This window comes from Pristiophorus japonicus, chromosome 2, assembly GCF_044704955.1.
Source record: "Pristiophorus japonicus isolate sPriJap1 chromosome 2, sPriJap1.hap1, whole genome shotgun sequence".
In the NCBI taxonomy this organism is placed as follows: domain Eukaryota; kingdom Metazoa; phylum Chordata; class Chondrichthyes; family Pristiophoridae; genus Pristiophorus; species Pristiophorus japonicus.
The window spans coordinates 87,455,538-87,474,433 of NC_091978.1; the positions used below are offsets into that span (position 1 = coordinate 87,455,538).

Consider the following 18,896-nt stretch of genomic DNA (forward strand, 5'->3'; position numbering starts at 1 on the left):
GAGCCCGCTGGAAGGAGAACTTCGAAGATCTCCTTAACCGAGACTCTGCCTTTGACTCGAGTGCCCTCGACTCCATCCTGCAGCATGCTACCCACCACCATCGCAGCAAAACCCCAGCCCTGCACGAGGTAAAAAAGGCCATTCGTCAGCTCAAGAACAACAAGGCATCGGAAGCGGATGGAATCCCCGCTGAGGCACTAAAGTATGGCACGAATGCATGACCTCATCTCTCTTATCTGGAAGGAGGAGCATGCCGGGATATCTCAGAGATGCCGTAATCATGACCATCTTTTTAAAAAATGGGACAAGTCCGACTGCGGCAACTACAGAGGAATTTCCCTGCTGTCGACCACTTGGAAAGTCATCACCAAAATCCTCCACCAGCATCTTCTCCCTGTGGCCGAGGAGCTCCTCCCAGAGTCACAGTGTGGATTTCCCTTTAATCACTAACCTGAGGGCCACTGCTAGCATCTCAGTGGCTTGATCTTCCGTCCTGCTTCACCAGCGAGCTGCCTGTCATTGACAATAATGAGGCCCTAGACCCAATTTCTAGGCCCATGTGTCTACTTGTTACTACTAGGTCCATTTGGAAGTTGTCAGTCTTTTACGGGGACCTTCAGCATTTTTGAAGTTGTTGGTCAATTTTCTAAGTAGCCATTTTTTGTGCTCGGCAGGGCCTCAAAGATCTCGTTTGTTGTCACGGTGTTTTGAGTTGAGACTGTTTCTCTAATCCTTCTCATAATTTTCCTAAGTTATGTGCATTATACAATTAAAGTAAATACATCCAAAATGAATGCAATCTAAACAATTAAAAAAAAATGAAAGCTGCTCACTGGTTAAATGCACTGTCCCAAGTAGCACAGACCAGGAAATTTGGTGCTGAGTTTTTAAATCTCAGCTGGGTGGCAAGAGGATTGCTACAATTATCCTCTGTTGCATAGACTAGGTGGGGCAAAAATCAGCTAGGGTTCCCATAGAAAATGTAACAGTATTGGGCTCAGCTGTCATGTCCCATGCGGTTAAAAAAAAATAGCCTGCTGATGTGATTGGCAATAGCTGTGGAGTCATACTTCAGAAGAGATGGGAACAGAAGTTGGAAAGCTAAAAAATAAACAAATTCACTTCTTGATTGCAGTCTCTGGCCACGCTGCATGGAGAAGGCCCAATACACTGCAGCTCCATCATTACCATTAATGTGTAGTCTCTGCATATTTTACTGTAGTAAATACATTGTTTTGAGGAGGGAAAAAATGCTTTACAAATAATCTTAAATCTACCACATTTAAAATGCCAGATCTCTCCAATTTTGTAATTTTAATCATCAGAAAACAATTTATTTTATTAAAAAATTGTTATGATCTGGAATGCACTACCTGAAAGGGTGATGAAAGCAAATTTAATAGCAGCTTTCAAAAGGGAATTGGATACATGCTTGAAAAGGAAAAATGTGCAGGGCTATGGGGAAAGAGCAGGGGAGCTGGATTAATTGGATAGCTCTATCAAAGAGCTTCTGTACTGTATGATTCTAGGAAAAGGACTAATTCATATCCAAAATACAACTGGGATGTGGCACTGACTTCATTACAACCACACAAACTCTTTGGCTGCTGATGAGTAGCTACTGAGAATCTCCCATATGGTCTCAATTACTAACACTCAAAAATCCCAAAATGCACAGAGTGCTCTTAAGTTCCTCTTATGGCTCTGATAATTTAAATAGTCTGACCACGACATGATCTAGACTCAGGGAACCTTTATCATGAATTTAGTGATCACTGTCAGAATCAGACTGTTATTGTGTTGATAGAGTGAGATGTAGTAAGGTGGGAGGAGGCTAGTGTGGAGCATAGACCCGTTGGGCTGATTGGCCTGTTTCTGTGCTGTAAAACTCTGTGTAATTCTATTCTCTTTCAGCAAGGGTCACTGAGTTCAGAAACAGAACTCTCCCAGTACTTTTCCCATGATGTTCCCAGCCAATCATCACTCTCAGACACGATGGTAACAGCTTCCAGTGATGAAGAACACCTGCGGCAGAAGAGCGCAAACAACTCCTTGGATGATGGTGTTTCCCCTCTGAATCCAGGTTTGATTCATACTAAAAGGTTTTGTTTCTTAATGGTGCTGAGATGGATTCAGATAATGAAGATCCAGCTTCAAAGTGACATAATGTATCTACTGTGTATCTCACGAGTATGAAAAATATTAATCTGGAATTTACCAATTAGAGCTGTTAGTGAATGAACACTTAACATACTCATGTGCCCTTCTTGCACCCTCTATTTTAATGGAGGCACTATCCTATTCAAAGTAGACAGGTTAACACCCCTCCTTAAAATAGTGAATGAAGACTGTCATACGAATGTGTTAAAGGTTTCTCTACAAATACCGCCAATGGTACGTCCCAGATTATTGTCAATAGATCAAGGGGACTGGAGCAGAAAGCTATTTTATTCCTCAACTGAAAAAGAACGGCTTCCTGTTAAAGCAATAAAACCAGAAAATGCTGGAACTACTCAGCTGCGCCAACCACATCTGAAAGAGAAAAAAATAGCTTAACATTTTGGGTGGGACCCATCATCAGAACTGGAGAAACCCCTTTAAGTGACTGACCAGGATAAAGATCTTGAAATTGCCAGGTGGGATACTAGAGCATGAGGGGCCAAAATTGTCCACTGCCTGAAACAAGGTGCACCTACCAGTTTTGATGTGTTCTGGCCGTCCCATGCATTGGGGCGACCTAGCCGTCGACATTCAGCACTTCGGGGATTGTTTTTCGAGCAGGGTGGAAGTGGCCTCATCATGCAGGCGGAAGTGGGGGCGGGGCAGAGTAGCCGAGGTTGTCAGTCATTGCCCTGGTGCTGCGAACTCTGCAGCCACTTTAGTGGCAAACACTGGGCCACCAGGGAGGGTTTCGGCCGGGCCAGCGGTGCCAGGCTGCCAAACCAACAGCCATAATTGTCACCTGGCAGTCGGCCAACCAAAAAAATTAACATGGCGGCCGCCACAGTGCGCCCTCCCCTTTAAGGGTGGCCGGGCTGCCATGCCACTGAAAGTACAGTGACAGCAAAAGCTGTCGGGGGCACCGATCGGCGGCGGGGACGCTCCCGCGGGGCAATACCAGGTAATTTCCCGAGGGGCAATTTCACGAGGGGGTCCCCGCCAGTTGGTAATGGGTCGGCGCATGCACGCTGCAGTGGGAAAACGGGTAGAATGGTCCCGGACACCGCTCCAAAATTGAGGGAGGGTCATTTACAAAATGGCAACCCCTCTGCGGAGAGTCGGCGGCCATTCCTCGCCGTCCCGAGGCTGCCTCTTTAAGGCAGCCAGAGGCCTTATCAGAAGGGGCAATTTTGGCCCCTGGATGTTTAATGCATTTATTTGAAATTCCTTTGCTTTTAGTATTGGCCCCTTTAAAATAAATGAGTTGGCATTTCTTGTTAAAATTTTAGCTCATCAAAGGCTGGTATTTTGCGCAGTAATTTCAAGGTCAAAGGGGTTGGTTTTAAGCATTCCGGACCCACAAATATATCAAATTTACCTTTTCTCTTTGGACTCTATGGCACACAATCCCCAGCCAGAGGCCCCTTTCAAAATGGCACTGACCCCAATTTGAGGCCCGTTAATGCCAGGGAATACATGTTAAAATCAACCCCACAGTGTTTGGCCAGCCCTACAAAGAGGCTTGTTTTCAGTCTGACTGTTCCTATTCTGAGGAAGGACCCTGCTGAAATGTTAATCAGTTGCTTCTTTTATATGTTAAATAACTTCATATGAAAAGTATTGGGATGGTTCCACTTCTAAACTCAATGACCGTTTCCGAAAGAGAAGAGCAGTTTGATTCTGACTGCTGTGTATTTCCAGCATTTTATGTTTCAGGGGTTTTTCTTTTTATCTCTCATGTTAAAATAAAATTGGTTAATCATTACTTCTAATTTTATATTTAGCTTTCACAGAGCTGAAAAGTTGTGGGAATATAGTTTGTAGAACAAAAGTGTGTACGAAAAAGGGGGAGGTAGAAAAACGGCACTTGGACTAATTTATGAGAAAAAAATTAGTATATGGGTCATGGTTGTGATGCTATTATTAGAAGGTGTGGGAAAGGAAATGGGATTAGAGCAGATGGGGCCAAGTTCCCTGACTTTTTTCCCCAGAGAATGCCTATTTCCCAGACACATAGGTCTTTTAGCCTAAGATTTGTGGGGCTTCCCTCAAAGGGCGGGGCAAGGCCAGCTCCCACAAAGGCCCAGGCCCAGCCTGTCAATATTAATAAAACAGCCTCCTGTCTTTACAGCCCTGGAGGTGCACCAAGAAGCTGGCAGAGGGGGTTGAACCACCATCTGTCTCTGGAGAGTCTAAGGGGGGCTGGCAGTAATTGTTTCTTTATCTGTCTTCATTAATGTAACAAAAAAAATTACAAATGTATTTCCAGTTCTTAAAGAAATCGCAGTGTCTAAGCCAGAAGTGGCTTCAGTCTCCCTCAGCAACGGGAAACCTGCTGTACCTATCAACAAACATGTAGAAGTTGCTAGACAGGCCAGTCTGAGTGGAAGTCCCAATTCAATCCGCAGCCCTCTTCTACGGCAGAGGAGGGTCATTTGCCATGATGACATCAGTGATGATGAGGATTCCATGAAGCCTGAGGAAAATGTTCGGCTGAGACGGCCTGAAAGGGACACTGCACAGAAGGTACCCGAGGAAGATACAGGAATCGTTATAGCCACCTCTTCTGTCGAAGTGGATGATGAAAGTCAAGATGGTGAGTTGCTGAGGAATATCAGCAGCGATGGTGCCACGCCTCTGTATGGCAGCTCACTCGAGTCTGAGGACAGCTCAATGGAGCAAATGGTTGACTCGCCCTTCATGCCACTTAAATTCTTTGAATCTTCTAGCTCTACTGACACTAGTCACAGCAACCTTGGTACGAAGGAGGGTCAGGTAGAGTCCAAGCGATCACCCAAACTTGAACACAAAGCTGTCACCAGAGTAAAGAGCATGATGAGTATCGAGTGTCCACCAAACCTCCTGCGGCAGAAGAACGAGGAGCATTCACAGTCCAGCAAGCCCATCGCAAGGCCACTGCCTCACAGCAAAAAGGCTGAAGCCACAGACACCTTGGGACTGTGCTGTACAGAAACCATATATCTCTCACGTAAGGAGTCAGAATCATTCGGATTGGATTTGGAAATCAAGGCTTCTCCCCTGAGAGTTCTGGTAACAGGTTTACAACCAGGTGGAGCTGCCGAGAGAGTAAGTTTTAAAGTTCAACTATGATTCATTGCTTAGCAAGTTTCTTAATTAACCTCTTACCTGGAAATAATGCTTAAACCTTCTCTACCTGTGAACTTCGTAAATTAAAGTTATGAAAAGATGGTGTAAGTACGAGTTTGTCACCTTAGTTTATACTAAGAATAATGCGATTAGCATTATTGAAGGACTGAATATACAGAGCAGGCAATGCTTGCTGGAGAGATGTTCATTGTTTTATAGTGTAGTTACACTTCACCCTCTGGTCTTACACCAGTCTGATTTTGAGAGTGGTGCAAGCTGGCAGCACTGAGTCAGTAATTTTGTAATGTTGGTGAAGAGACAACTTTCAGCTCTTCACTAACATCACAGTTAAAAGTTAGAAAAATATTCTGCACTAGTTGCAGTTAATGACATATCATGTACTTTTAGCCTACGTTTTTTTTTTACTGGTGCAATCCTGTTACTAGAAACAGTACACATGGGGTTAACTATGGTTTTCTACGAGCTCGGCACTACATTTCATAGAAAATCACATTAAGGTTGTGGTCTCTGTAAAACAAAGGTGTTCTCATAGTTTATTGCTGGCTGAATGCGAAACATTCAGTTCCAATTATCACAGATAGATCAGATGGAGAAACAAACAGCACTAGCATTGTCAAATATTGTCATTCCATTTAACATTGATAGGTTTCAGTATACCTTCAAAGAAGTGGTCCCATGCCACTGTGATGCAGATCAAAGAATCTGCTGCAGCCTGGGTAGAGGATATGATTTACAGGCATGTCTGAGACCTTTGAGAAGGGACCAGGGTCAATGATTAGCTATAATCTTTGAACATAAGAACATAAGAATTAGGAGCAGGAGTAGGCCTGCTCCGCCATTCAATAAGATCATGGCTGATCTTCAACCTCAACTCCACTTTCCTGCCCAATCCCCATATCCCTTGATTCCCCAAGAGTCCAAAAATCTATCTAAGCCTTGAATATACTCAACAACTCAGCATCCACAGCCTCTTCGGGTAGAGAATTCCAAAGATTCATAATCCTTTGAGTGAAGCTATTCCTCCTCATCTTAGTCTTAAATGGCCGACCCCTTATCCTGAGTACCCCAGCCAGGGGAAACAACCTCTCAGCATCTACTCTGTCAATCCCCTTCAGAATCTTGCTTGTTTCAATGAGATCACTACTCATTTTTCTAAATTCCAGAGAGTATAGGCCCATACTACTCAAGCTCTCCTCACAGGACAACCCTCTCATCCCAGGGGTCAAGCTAGTGAACGTACATTGCACTGCCTCTAAGGCATGTATGTGCAATCTCAGTTAATGAAATTGTGCACAGTACTCCAGGTGTGGTCTCACCAACACCCTGTACAATTTTAGTAAGACTTCCTTACTTTTATACTCCAACCTCCTTGAAATAAAGGCCAACATGCCATTTGCCTCCTTAATTGCTTGCTGTACCTGCATGCTAACTTTCTGTGTTTCCTGTACAAGGACACCCAAATCTCTCGGAATACCAACATTTAATAGTTGCTCACCATTTAAAAAAAATTCTGTTTTCCTTTTCTTCCTATCAAAGTGAATGACCTCACTTTCACCCATATTATATTCCATCTGCCACCTTATTGCCCACTCACTTAACCTGTCTATGGGACCAAATTTCCCCAACCCCTTTTTTTGGCACACTCTCCCGAGATGCGCCGACTTTGTGCGCTGGAAACGGCGCCGAAAAACTTGCTCACGATTCTGGCCGATCTGCTGTGTGTCCCGGGTCCTGACGCAGCGCTCCTCGAGGAGTGGGGGGGCGGAGCTACAGCCCTGCGCCGAAAAAAATGCCGGCAGTTGCGCGCATGCGCAGTAGAGCGGTCGCGCATGCGCTGTAGCTCTGTCCCATGATTGTGATGATGATGCCTGCAGAATGTGTCCAGCCCCTATCCCAGGCCGAATGGCCTGCCGCAAAGGCCGGCCGCTGTGGGCTGCAAGAAACAGGTTGATGCGACCGAGTTTTGATTGGGGCGAGAGAGAGGGGGGAAAGGTTGGTCGTCTTTGGCTGCAGTCAAATGGTTTGGACGGAGGATAGCTTGTCGTGTAGCGACGTCGCTTGCCATGCTGGGCTGGCTTTGTGTTCGTTTGGTTGGGTGACGGTCTTGTCATGTTAAAGAAGCTCATATACAGTGACAGCCATGTGCTTAACCTACATCCCATCCTGTGTATCCATAAATAACCAGCAACATGCAGTTAGGTTGTATTACAAATAATTTATGTGTGAAGCTCTTTGAAGATGTCAGCGTGCAAAAATGCTTAGAATCATAGGGCCCAAGTTTTGGGCCGCGCCGAGAACGGCGCAGCCCCGACCTGGACACCCGCTTTTCGCGCCCAAAAGTGCGCCTAAAAAATACCTGCAGATTCTCCGGCTCCCTGCAGGTCGTTTGGAGCTACAGTGCAGTAGCTCCAGGCGCCCGAAACTGTGTGGAAGGGGCCCGAAGCACGCAGCCCCTAGCCCTGGCCGAATGGCCTCACTGGGGCTGCGAGGATCAGGCTGCACCTCCCTCGTCCAACTCCAGCTGGCTCTCTCAACCTCCCACCCCCCCCCAAAGCTCCCGCTCCGACCCCCCCCCCCCCCGAGTTCCCGCTCCACTCCCCCCCCCCGGACCCCCCCCAGCTTCCGCTCCGCTCCCCCTCCAGCTCCCGCTCCCCCCCTGGCCACCTACCTTTAACTCCTTCGGCGGGGCCCGCCCGCCTGGCATCTTGCTGGGGGCGGGCCCCGCCCGAAGTCTTGGGCCCGGCTTCTTCACGTCAGCCGGGCCCGTTGCCTCCTCCCTCCCCTCCCTCCCTCTCCTCGTCCCTTCCCTCCCTCCCTCTCCTCTTCCCTCCCTCCCTCCCTCTCCTCTTCCCTTCCCTCCCTCTCCTCTCCCCTTCCCTCCCTCCCTCCCTCTCCTCTTCCCTTCCCTCCCTCTTCTCTTCCCTCCCTCTCCTCTCCCCTTCCCTCCCTTCCTCTCCCCTTCCCTCCCTCCCTCCTCCTCCTCCTCCCCCTCCCTCCCTCCCTCCTCCTCTCCCCCTCCTTCCCTCCCTCCTCCTCTCCCCCTCCCTCCCTCCCTCTCTCCCCCTCTCCCCCCTCCCTCCCTCTCCTCTTCCCTTCCCTCCCTCCCTCCCTCTCCTCTCCCCTTCCCTCCCTCTCCTCTTCCCTTCCCTCCCTCTCCTCTCCCCTTCCCTCCCTCCCTCCCTCTCCTCTCCCCTTCCCTCCCTCCTCCTCCTCTCCCCCTCCCTCCCTCCCTCTCTCCCCCTCTCCCCCCTCCCTCTCTCTCCCCTCCCTCCCTCTCTCTCCCTCTCTCTCCCTCTCTCTCCCTCCCTCTCTCTCCCCCCTCCCTCCCTCCCTCCCTCCCTCCCTCTCTTCCTTCCCTCCCTCTCCTCTCCTCTCCCCTTCCCTCCCTCCCTCCCTCTCCCCTCCCCTTCCCTCCCTCTCCTCTTCCCTCCCTCCCGCTCCTCTCCCCTTCCCTCCCTCCCTCCCTCCCTCCCTCTCCTCTCCCCTTCCCTCCCTCTCCTCTTCCCTTCCCTCCCTCTCCTCTTCCCTTCCCTCCCTCTCCTCTTCCCTCCCTCCCTCTCCTCTCCCCTTCCCTCCCTTCCTCTCCCCTTCTCTCCCTCCCTCCTCCTCTCCTCCTCCCTCCCTCCCTCCTCCTCTCCCCCTCCCTCCCTCTCTCTACCCCTCTCCCCCCTCCCTCTCTCTCCCCCTCCCTCTCTCTCCCCCTCCCTCCCTCTCCTCTCCCCCTCCCTCCCTCTCCTCTCCCCCTCCCTCCCTCTCCTCTCCCCTTCCCTCCATCCCTCTCCTCTCCCCTTCCCTCCCTCCCTCTCCCCCTTCCCTCCCTCCCTCTCCTCTCCCCCTCTCTCCCTCCTCCTCTCCCCTTCCTTCCCTCCTCCTCCCTCCCTCCCTCCTCCTCTCCCCCCTCCCTCTCCTCTTCCTCTCCTCTCCCTCTCCTCTCCCCCTCCCCCTCCCTCTCCTCTCCGCACCCCTCCTCCTCCCTCTCTCCCCCCCTCCGCTCCCCCCTCCCCTCGCTGTCAGAAACACATAGACACTGACAGACAGAGAGTGAGAGAGACACACAGACAGACAGACAGAGAGAGACACACTGGCAGGGGGCCCCGTCCCAGCACGCTGTTGGAGGGCTCCCGGTGCTGCAATCGGTTAGTAGAAAATTTTTATTTATTGATTTTTAAAAAAAAATTATTTTTTATTAATTTTTTTTGATTGATTTATTGGTTGATTTATTGATCCTTTATTAGTGATGATGGCTCTTTATTTGTAAAACTGAAGTGTTTAATGTTTGTAAACTTCCCTTTAAACCACCCCCCCCCCCCCCGCATTCCCTATGCCTGATTTGTAACCTACGCCTGATTTTCTAAGTGTAGGCAAGGTTTTTCTAAGCGTACAAAAATCTACACTTACTCCATTCTAAGTTAGTTTGGAGTAAGTTTTCACTGCCTAAACTTTCAAAACGGGCGTAAGTGGCCGGTCATGCCCCCTTTTGAAAAAAAAAATCTGTTCCAAACTGAAACTGTTCTAGCTGACCAGAACTGGAGCAAACTAAATGCCGAGAATTGCAATTTCTAAGATATTCCATTCTAAACCAGTTGCTCCAAAAAAACAGGAGCAACTCAGACCGAAACTTGGGCCCATAGTGCCATGTGTTGCGCTGGACCTCGGTGTCCTTCCACACGTGGCCCGCCTGGCTCTAGCACATGTGCCGACCATTGAGCGTGCGCCCAAGTCAGTCCGATCTCCAAACTCCTTTCGGGGCTAAATGGAGTCGTCTGCAGTCCCTCACGCGAGGGAGCCGAAGCCCCATGCCTCTGCCAGGTTTCAGGCTACCGTTTTTAAAGCCTAACCAAAAACCCAAAAAATGGGCAAAAACGAGAAAAAATTCCCGCCCGAAAAGGATTGAAAGTTGCTGGGGTGGCAGCCACATTCTTCCGCCTCTATCCCAGGCCGAAGGGACTCCCACACGGCCAGTTGCTGCCGAGTTTAGTTGAAGGTAGGATTTAATTCAGCTCTTTATTTGTTAATTTAATCATTTAGTTTTTATTGAATGGTTATTACTGCTTGTGCTTTGTTTGGTGCTTGGTGGTGCTTGAAATGTTGTTACTTGCGCCGATTCCTTAACTGTAAGTAAAGTCTTTCTGTGCGGACAAAAGTGGACACATACACTGCCCTAAGTTAGTTTAGTACAACTTTTTTCTGGCTAAATTGGCATAAATGGTGTAAGTGGCTGGGAACGCCCCCTTTTGGAAAAAAAAACTGACCTAACAAAAAACCTAACTAACTCACTTACACTGGCGCAAATTAAATGGCCATATTTACAACTAAAAAGATACACCAGAAAAATCAAGTTACACCAAAATAAACGGTGCAACTCATGGGGAAATTTGGGCTCTATATCCCTTTGCATGCTCTTTGGATCCTCCTCAGCTTACTTTCCCACCTAGCTTAGTATTGTCAGTAAACTTGGATACATTACACTCAGTCCCTTCATCTAAGTCATTAATATAGATTGTAAATATCTGAGGCCCAAGCACTGATCCTTGCAGCACCCCACTAGTTACAGCCTGCTAACCAAAAAATGACCCGTTTATCCCTGTTTTCTGTCCGTTAACCAATCCTTTATTCATGCTAATATATTACCCCAATCCCATGAGCCCTTGCATAGCAACCTTTTATGTGGCATCTTATCGAATGCCTTTTGGAAATTCAAATATACTACATCCACTGTTTAACAAATTTGTTAAATAAGATTTCCCTTTCATAAAACTATGTTAACTCTACCTAATCATATTATGATTTTCTAAGTGCCCACTTCCTTAACAATGGATTCCAGCATTTTCACAATGACTGATGTCAGGCTAACTGGCCTGTAGTTCCCTGTTTTCTCACTCCCCCCCTTCTTGAATAATGGGGTTACATTAGGTACGTTCCAATCCGCTGCGACCATTCTGGAATTTAGGGAATTCTGGAAGATCACAATCAGTCCATCCAATTTCTTTGCAACCACCTCTTTTAGCACCCTAGGATGTAGGCCATCAGGTCCAGGGGATTTGTCAGCTTTTAGTCCCATTGGTTTCTCAAGTACTTTTTCTCTACTGACATTAATTACTTTAAGTTCCTCACTCTTATTAGTCCCTTGGTTCCCCACTATTTTTGGTATGCTTTTTGTGTCTTCTACTGTGAAGACAGATACAAAATATTTGTTTAAAGTCTCTGCCATTTCCTTATTTCCCATTATAATTTCACCTGTCTCAGCCTCTGAGGGACCAATGCTTTCTTTTGCTACTCTTCCTTTTTACATACTTGTAGAAGCTCTTACAACATGTCTTTATTTTTTTGCTAGTTTACTTTCATTCTATTTTCTCCCTTTTGATCATTTTTCTTGTCATCCTTTGCTGGTTTCTAAAGCTCTCCCAATCCTCAGCCTTACTGCTATTCTTCACAACATTCATACAATCATAGAAAATTACGCCACAGAAGGAGACCATTCAACCCATCATGTCTGTGCCGGTAAAGATTTAACACAACGCCGAGGATGGGATCCGAACCCATGCGTGCAAAGCACAATGGATTAACAGTCCATCAGCCACCTCTTCTCCCATCCAGAATATGCTCAACCATTCCAGCCATTATTAATCTATTAATTTAACTATCCTTAACTTCTTTAGTTAGCTACGGATGGATAACTTTTCCCATGGAGTTTTTATTTCTCAATAGAATATATATATTTGTTGAGAATTTTGGAATATTTCTTTAAATGTTTGCCACGTATAACTCAGTGGCCATTGTTCTCCAATTATGGATTATATTGGGTCCAATGTGCAGTTCAACAATCAGTCTACAGTCACTGAGTTTCATAATCAACAGCTGCAGAATCATGTTTGTAGGTTCTGTGGTAGTTCAGCAAGGGATTTGGACTGGGTTGCGACTGTAGCAAGTAAACTTCTGTTTAGTTTATGTTTAGAGAGAAATGAGTGGCATTTGTATTATTTTATGCATTGTGGAGAGTAGGGAAAGGTATATTTCAATGTGCTGTACTGTCTTATGTAAATAAAACGTAATAAATGATCATTTTTGAGATGTTATGGAGAGAACAGTATCATTTTTTTTATTCGTTCCTGGGATGTGGGCATTGCTGGCAAGGCCAGCATTTATTGCCCATCCCTAATTGCCCTTAAGAAGGTTGTGGTGAGCCGCCGCCTTCAATGACTGCAGTCCGTGTGGTGAAGGTACTCCCAAAGTGCTGTTAGGGAGGGAATTCCAGAATTTTGACCCAGTGACGATGAAGGAATGGCAATATATTTCCAAATCAGGATGATGTGTAACTTGGAGGGGAATGTGCAGGTGATGGTGTTCCCATGCGCCTGTTGCCTTTGTCCTTCTAGGTGGTAGAGGTCACGGGTTTGTGAGATGCTGTTGAAGAAGCCTTGGCGAGTTGCTGTAGTACATCTTTTAAATGGTACACACTGCAGCCAGTGTGTGCCAGCTGTGGAGGGAATGAATATTTAAGGTGGTGGATGGGTGCCAATCAAGCGGACTGCTTTGACCTGGATGGTGTCGAGCTTCTTGAGTGTTGTTGGAGCTGCACTCATCCAAGCAAGTGGAGAGTATTCTATCACACTCCTGACTTGTGCCTTGTAGATGGTGGAAAGTCTTTGGGGAGTCAGGAGGTGAGTCACTCATCGCAGAATACCCAGCCTCTGACCTGCTCTTGCTCCCACAATATTTATGTGGCTGGTCCAGTTAAGTTTCTAGTCAGTGGTGACCCCCCAGGATGTTGATGGTGGGGGCCTTGTCGATTACAGGGGATATGAGGTCTGCTTATGGAAGTGACCAGTGACCCCGTACCCTAAAAAATATATAGTGTAAAGCACAAAAATCGTGTGCTGACATTGGTTTGAATGCGCAATTTCTGTCACTCCATACTGGGGTATGATTCCACTGACACTGGAAACCCTCTGGTATCTCACTCGACTAGCCTTTCTTCATGTGTGAGCCTAAACAGGGTGCATTGGCAGGCTGTTTGAGGGGAAGGTGGAGCATCGCAGCTGAACCCAAGCTTCTGCTCACCCAATATCCAGCACTTTCCAGTGGAGTTAACTGGATGATGATCAGAACAGAGAACCCTGGGTCTTTCCCTCCCACCCTCAACCCCTCAATTAGCATGAGACATTGCCCTCACTGCTGCATTGGCTGAAATCAGGTAGCTCGTCTAGGGGTTGAAACTGGGACTTTATGTACTATATGCCTCAGCATCGCACCTACCAAATAGTATTTACCCACTGAGCCATAAGGAAAACTTACATTTCCATATTTAAATGTTATGTTTGCTATTGCAGAAGGGAAATATCACTTGTGGCCAGTAAACCACCAGCTGAAAATCTCAGCCAGATCATTGGTGTATCTAAGTCATGCTATCAATTATGTACTTTGAACTTTGTGATGTTTTAGTTTCTATAGCAAACTGTCTGTATCTGTCTCACTATTGCATGACTAGACTTTATACTTTGCCCACTTGTATCGAGACATCCCAGTAACACATTTATAACTGTGACATTACGTTTTCTAGGAATCTAAGGGAAAGCTTGGTCCTGGAGATGAGATTGTCTTGATTAATAGCACGGCAGTCTGCAGAATGTCTTACCAAGAGACGTGTAACTTTATGTACAACCTCCCGCCCTCCATCACACTCGATGTGCAGAAACCAGTATCAGGTAAGCAAAGAGTTGGGTTTTGCTCCAAAGATTTTGTTTGTGATTGTGAAAAATACATTGTCTTCATGAAAAAGTTTATACAAGCAAATCAAAATGCTTGCATAAAGCAAGGACATTATGCATTGCAGTGCAATTTCATATTACTTGCACAATTGTAACTAATTGTAACCTGAATACACCCAATAGTTTTGTCTGCTATTCCTTCTGGCAGATTATTCAAACATTAGCATTAATTGAGTAATTATTTCAGCTGTATTTATTAATTTGCATCTTTAGCATTTATTTTATGCTTTTATTGGTCAGAAACGGAAAATGAGGAAAATAGATCTTAAAGAAATGTACCAAAGTGTCTTAAACCTCTGCTCTTTGGGACAGCTACTGAAATTACTTACTCTTCTGCTCATCTCTTAAACACCTTTCACAAAGAATCTGTCCATGAAGCTAATGTCAGTTACTTTGTTGACCTGATTAAATCCAATCAGTAAATCAGTCTCAATGTTCTACCCTGTTTATATGCAGTTAATTGTTTTGTTGAAAAGCTTTGTGTTCTCAAAAGTTTTCCAACAAATTTTGGAATATTGATTAATTCTGGAATTATCCAGTATCTGCCATGTATTTAAACCAGAATGGCATGATAACTATTGTCTGCTGCGATCTGTCTCTCTCTCTTTTTCTCTCTCTTTCGCTTTCTCACTCCCAGATTCAGGAAAAAGCTAGTCTTCGAATAAGTGAACCTTTTCTTACCTCTAACCAACATCACAAAATTTCTTTTCCCTCTCTCTATTTTATCAGTGTTGTTATGGTGCAAGAAATGGGGCATGCTGGGGATAAAATAACGGCAGTCAGTGTTTAAACTCCTGGGTTTCGGGAGGCTTATGAGGCCCTTGCAGCAAGCTGGCGAGGGCCTCATTAAAATGCGAGTTGGGGTCTGATGACGTCACTCACTATTTTAACTTTGTGTCGGGGCGGGGATCAGTGTCTGCTGCTGGCCTCGCCAGTGAAACGAGGCACGAAGGAGCACAGGCCCGAAACAGGACCAAAAAGATGTTATTTTTTTTTAAATGTTTCCTTGTGAACCGGAGTGCTCCATCATCTGTGTCTTGGACTAACTAGAACCCAGTCAAATAAGGGATATTTGTTATTTCTATACGGGTTGAGGAGAGCAAATTAATCCTAGTCGGTCTTATGGTATTCCTGACATCCTATTACAGAGCGCATTGACAGAGGACAAGGAGCCAGACTCTCATCCACCCACATGGCTGCGTAGTGCTGCATTGCTCATAAGGCAAGGGGGGGGAAAAGAGGGCTTTAAGAGGACTGCCGAGCTTCTGAGTTAAGCCATTGTGTTACTTATTTAAGCTCTTTGTGACCATAATTGCTGTGTAAACCAATGGAATCCGCTGACTGTGGCACAAATAGAGAGCTAACAGAAAATGCTGTGAAGTCATAAGATGTAGGTTCACACTTCCACTACTTTCTACAGCCATTCCTAACTCTTATCAAAGCAAAAGCTAAGCACTTCCCTACAGAGAGTAAGAGAAAATTGGAATATTAGTATATGAATAGGTGTTAGCCATGGCTCAGTGGTAGCATTCTCTCCTCTGAGTCAGAAGATTGTGGGTTCAAGTCCTGCACCAGAGACTTGTACACATAATCCAGGCTGTCACTTCAGTACAGTACTGAGGGAATGCTTAAGGTGCCGTCTTTCGGATGAGACATGAAACCAAGGCACTGTCTACTCTCTCAGTTGCATGTAGCAAATCCCATGGCTTTATTTGAAGAAGAGCAGGTGAGTTTTCTCATGTCCTGCCTATATTTAACCCTCAACCAACATCATTTATCTCATTGCTGTATGTGGGACCATGCTGTGCACAGGTTGGCTGATGTGTTTCCCGACATTATAGTAGTGACTACACTACAAAGGTACTTAATTGGCTGTGAAATGCTTTGCCACTTCCTGAGGTTTTGAAAGGTGCTATATAATTGCAAACTCTTTCTTTATTACTTAATCAGAGTCTTAATTTCTTAAGCAAACTTGGGAGATTACTTATTCATTTTAAGTTTGTAGGCAGCATCCCCTAATTACACAAGTGAGACCAGGAACGACCATGTTAGATTTGTGGTAATGAAATAAAGTCCTCCCAATGGCATTGGACTACCTGTCACTGCAATGCTCTCCAACCAAGTGTGACCCGTGGTTTTCATGGTACTGTGTAATAAAGCCCATTTGGAATATGTACCAGAGGAAAGTGATGATGTGGTCCGGTAGCACAGGATTGTTAGAGCTCTGATGCACCATATTGTGGGAAGTTACTGCACTGATGCACTATGTTATGGTGTGTTAATTTACTGATACACCATTAGGGAAAATGGCCACTCTGATTTTCAGTGTTATTAACAGGAATAATTTCTCTTAAGTCTTTCTGTGCTTCAACAACCATCAGGGTCAGTTTGGTGAGTCCTTTTCACAATCAGCAGGTGTACATATTGCTCACAAATACATACTTTGTATCCTCTGAATGAGCTACAAGGTGCTGTGTGTTGCTCTCTAGGACACAGTAGGCTGTTCCTGTGTTTTTCCAGACCTGTACAATGACAGAAAAGGAACAAATATTAAAAAGCTGGATTCACGACACAACTTCAAACAGAGCAATGCAAGATACTGTGCATGATGTTTGTATGGTTGTGTTTATCCTGTGAGTGGGAAAGGAAAAATACCATAACATAAGGGTCTTACTAGATCTGAGTTTGGAATGGCCTGCTGCTTCACCTCTCCCCATTCCCTCTATGCTCTTGTGTGCCAAAATATCCAGGGCAGCCTCCTCCAAATGAATCAATGATCTGTTATTTCTGAGCCCTCCTCCAGTTTGGGTCTATTGGCTTAAGTTTTGTGAAATCTTATTGTACAAGCAGACTTGAAGCAGCACCAACAAAGTGACAGGCATGTCCCATGATCCCACGCAGACCTACCTGTGAGTCAGTAAGTGACCATGCATCATGCAGTAGATTGTGTTACAATAGTATGATATGTGAAGGCCCTGGAAGATGAGTGTGGCAAGCTTTTCAACTGTAAGCTGCAGCTTGAATGTGTGCCCAGCTGTGGTACAGAATTACACAAGATGCAATGAAAGAGCTTTTAAGTTAGATGAAGATTTGGCATAGGTGACCAGTAAACATGGAACAAGCTAACACACAGCACTTTGTGGTATGCAGTCTTGGGTTATCTTTCTTGCAGCACTTTCTTGCTAGAATCCTTAAATTGCAGTATATTCTCCTACATCTATTCCTCCAAATCCTGTATGTAGTAAGACCCAGGAATTGATGCAGAAGAAGCCTGTTGAGTGTGCCTACTATCTCCTGCCAGGCATGGTGCATTGTCATCCTCTGGAAATGGTATCCTGGAGTGTCAAATCGGGCAACCCTACTCGCACCACCTCATTCAGCAGAGCGTCCACTTTATGAACTTCCAAATGGGGCCAGGTGTTATGCTACTCCATCACTTTCCCACAGATTCTGGTTTGACTTTGCTCTTTTTTAGCTGGATACTCCTCCCTTGCCTCTAGACAGCCTTTGCAAAAACTGCTAATTGTTTTAAATGCAGCAGCTCTCTCCAGCGTGCACAATTTCCCATCCCCCGACACAAGTTGTGATCCTCACAGCGGGCTTTGCATTTTTATCTAAATCATTTGACCTTGCAATATGTGGTGAAGTTTAACTAAACAAAAATGACTCTCCCAGCACCTGCCATGTACTGGTCCTGAAGACTCTGTACCAGGACTGGAATATCTACTGTCAAGTGAGGACAGCATTGAAGGCCTCCCCCACCCCAAGGCCTAATAGCCTCATAACACTTACTGCATGGTATGAAAATTGGCCAGGCCACTTGAATAAGGTACTGGAGTGCTGTCAGTACTGGTCAAACATACCTCAGCATGTCGCTGACTTTTTAAGAGGGGGAGGAAGGAGACAAAATTAAGGGATATAGGAGCAGAGCTTGGTCCCAAATGGGTGATTTTTTAACGAAACATAGAAACATAGAAAATAGGTGGAGGAATAGGCCATTTGGCCCTTCAAGTCTGCACCACCATTCATAGGGCCCAAGTTTCCACATGATTCGCGCCTGATTTTTAGGAGCAACTGGTGGAGAACGGATTATTTTAGAAATCGCAATTCTCCACATTTTTTTTTCTGCAGTTCTAGTCAGGTAGAACAGTTCTAGTTTAGAACAGAATTTTTTCTTCAAAAGGGGGCGTGTCCAGCCACTGACGCCTGATTTGAAAGTTTCCACAGTGAAAACGTACTCCAAACTAAAGTAGAATGGAGCCAGTGAAGATTTTTGTAGAACTGAAAAAACCTGTTCTACACATTAAAAAATCAGGCGCAGGTTACAAATTAGGCGTCCAGAACGAGGTGGGGGGAAGGGAACTCATTAAATTCGACAATAAATCCTTATTTATACTTATACAAATATTATACAAATAAATCCAACCTGAATAAACATTTATAAGCCAAGAAAAGATTAAATAAACCATCTTCCTACCTGTGTGAAAGTGCTTCAGCCAGGGAGAATTCTGCAGCCGTTCGTGCCGCTGAGCGGGAGGGAGGGGGGAGAAAGCCATTCGTGTCGCTGAGAGGGAGGGGGAGAGAGAGAGAGAGAGAGAGGGAGCGAGAGAGAGAGAGGGGGTGGAGGGAGGGAGAGAGAGAGAGGGGCGGGAGGGAGGGAGAGAGAGGGGAGGGAGAGAGAGAGAGGGGCGGGAGGGAGGGAGAGAGAGGGGAGGGAGGGAGAGAGAGGGGAGGGAGAGAGAGAGAGGGGAGGGAGGGAGAGAGAGAGAGGGGAGGGAGGGAGAGAGAGAGAGGGGAGGGAGAGAGAGAGAGGAGAGGGAGAGAGAGAGAGAGCGGGGG

General features: G+C 45.9%; 1 protein-coding gene across 1 annotated transcript in view; it reads left to right on the top strand.

Moving 5' to 3' along the window:
- The window catches only part of pdzd2 (PDZ domain containing 2), a 444,706-nt gene that overhangs the window by 372,276 nt on the left and 53,534 nt on the right, over positions 1-18,896 (top strand). Inside the window, exons 16-18 of the mRNA XM_070868346.1 lie at positions 1,915-2,083; positions 4,430-5,247; positions 13,850-13,994. Coding sequence (XP_070724447.1) covers positions 1,915-2,083; positions 4,430-5,247; positions 13,850-13,994 — 1,132 coding nt within the window. The remainder of the gene's footprint in view (positions 1-1,914; positions 2,084-4,429; positions 5,248-13,849; positions 13,995-18,896) is intronic.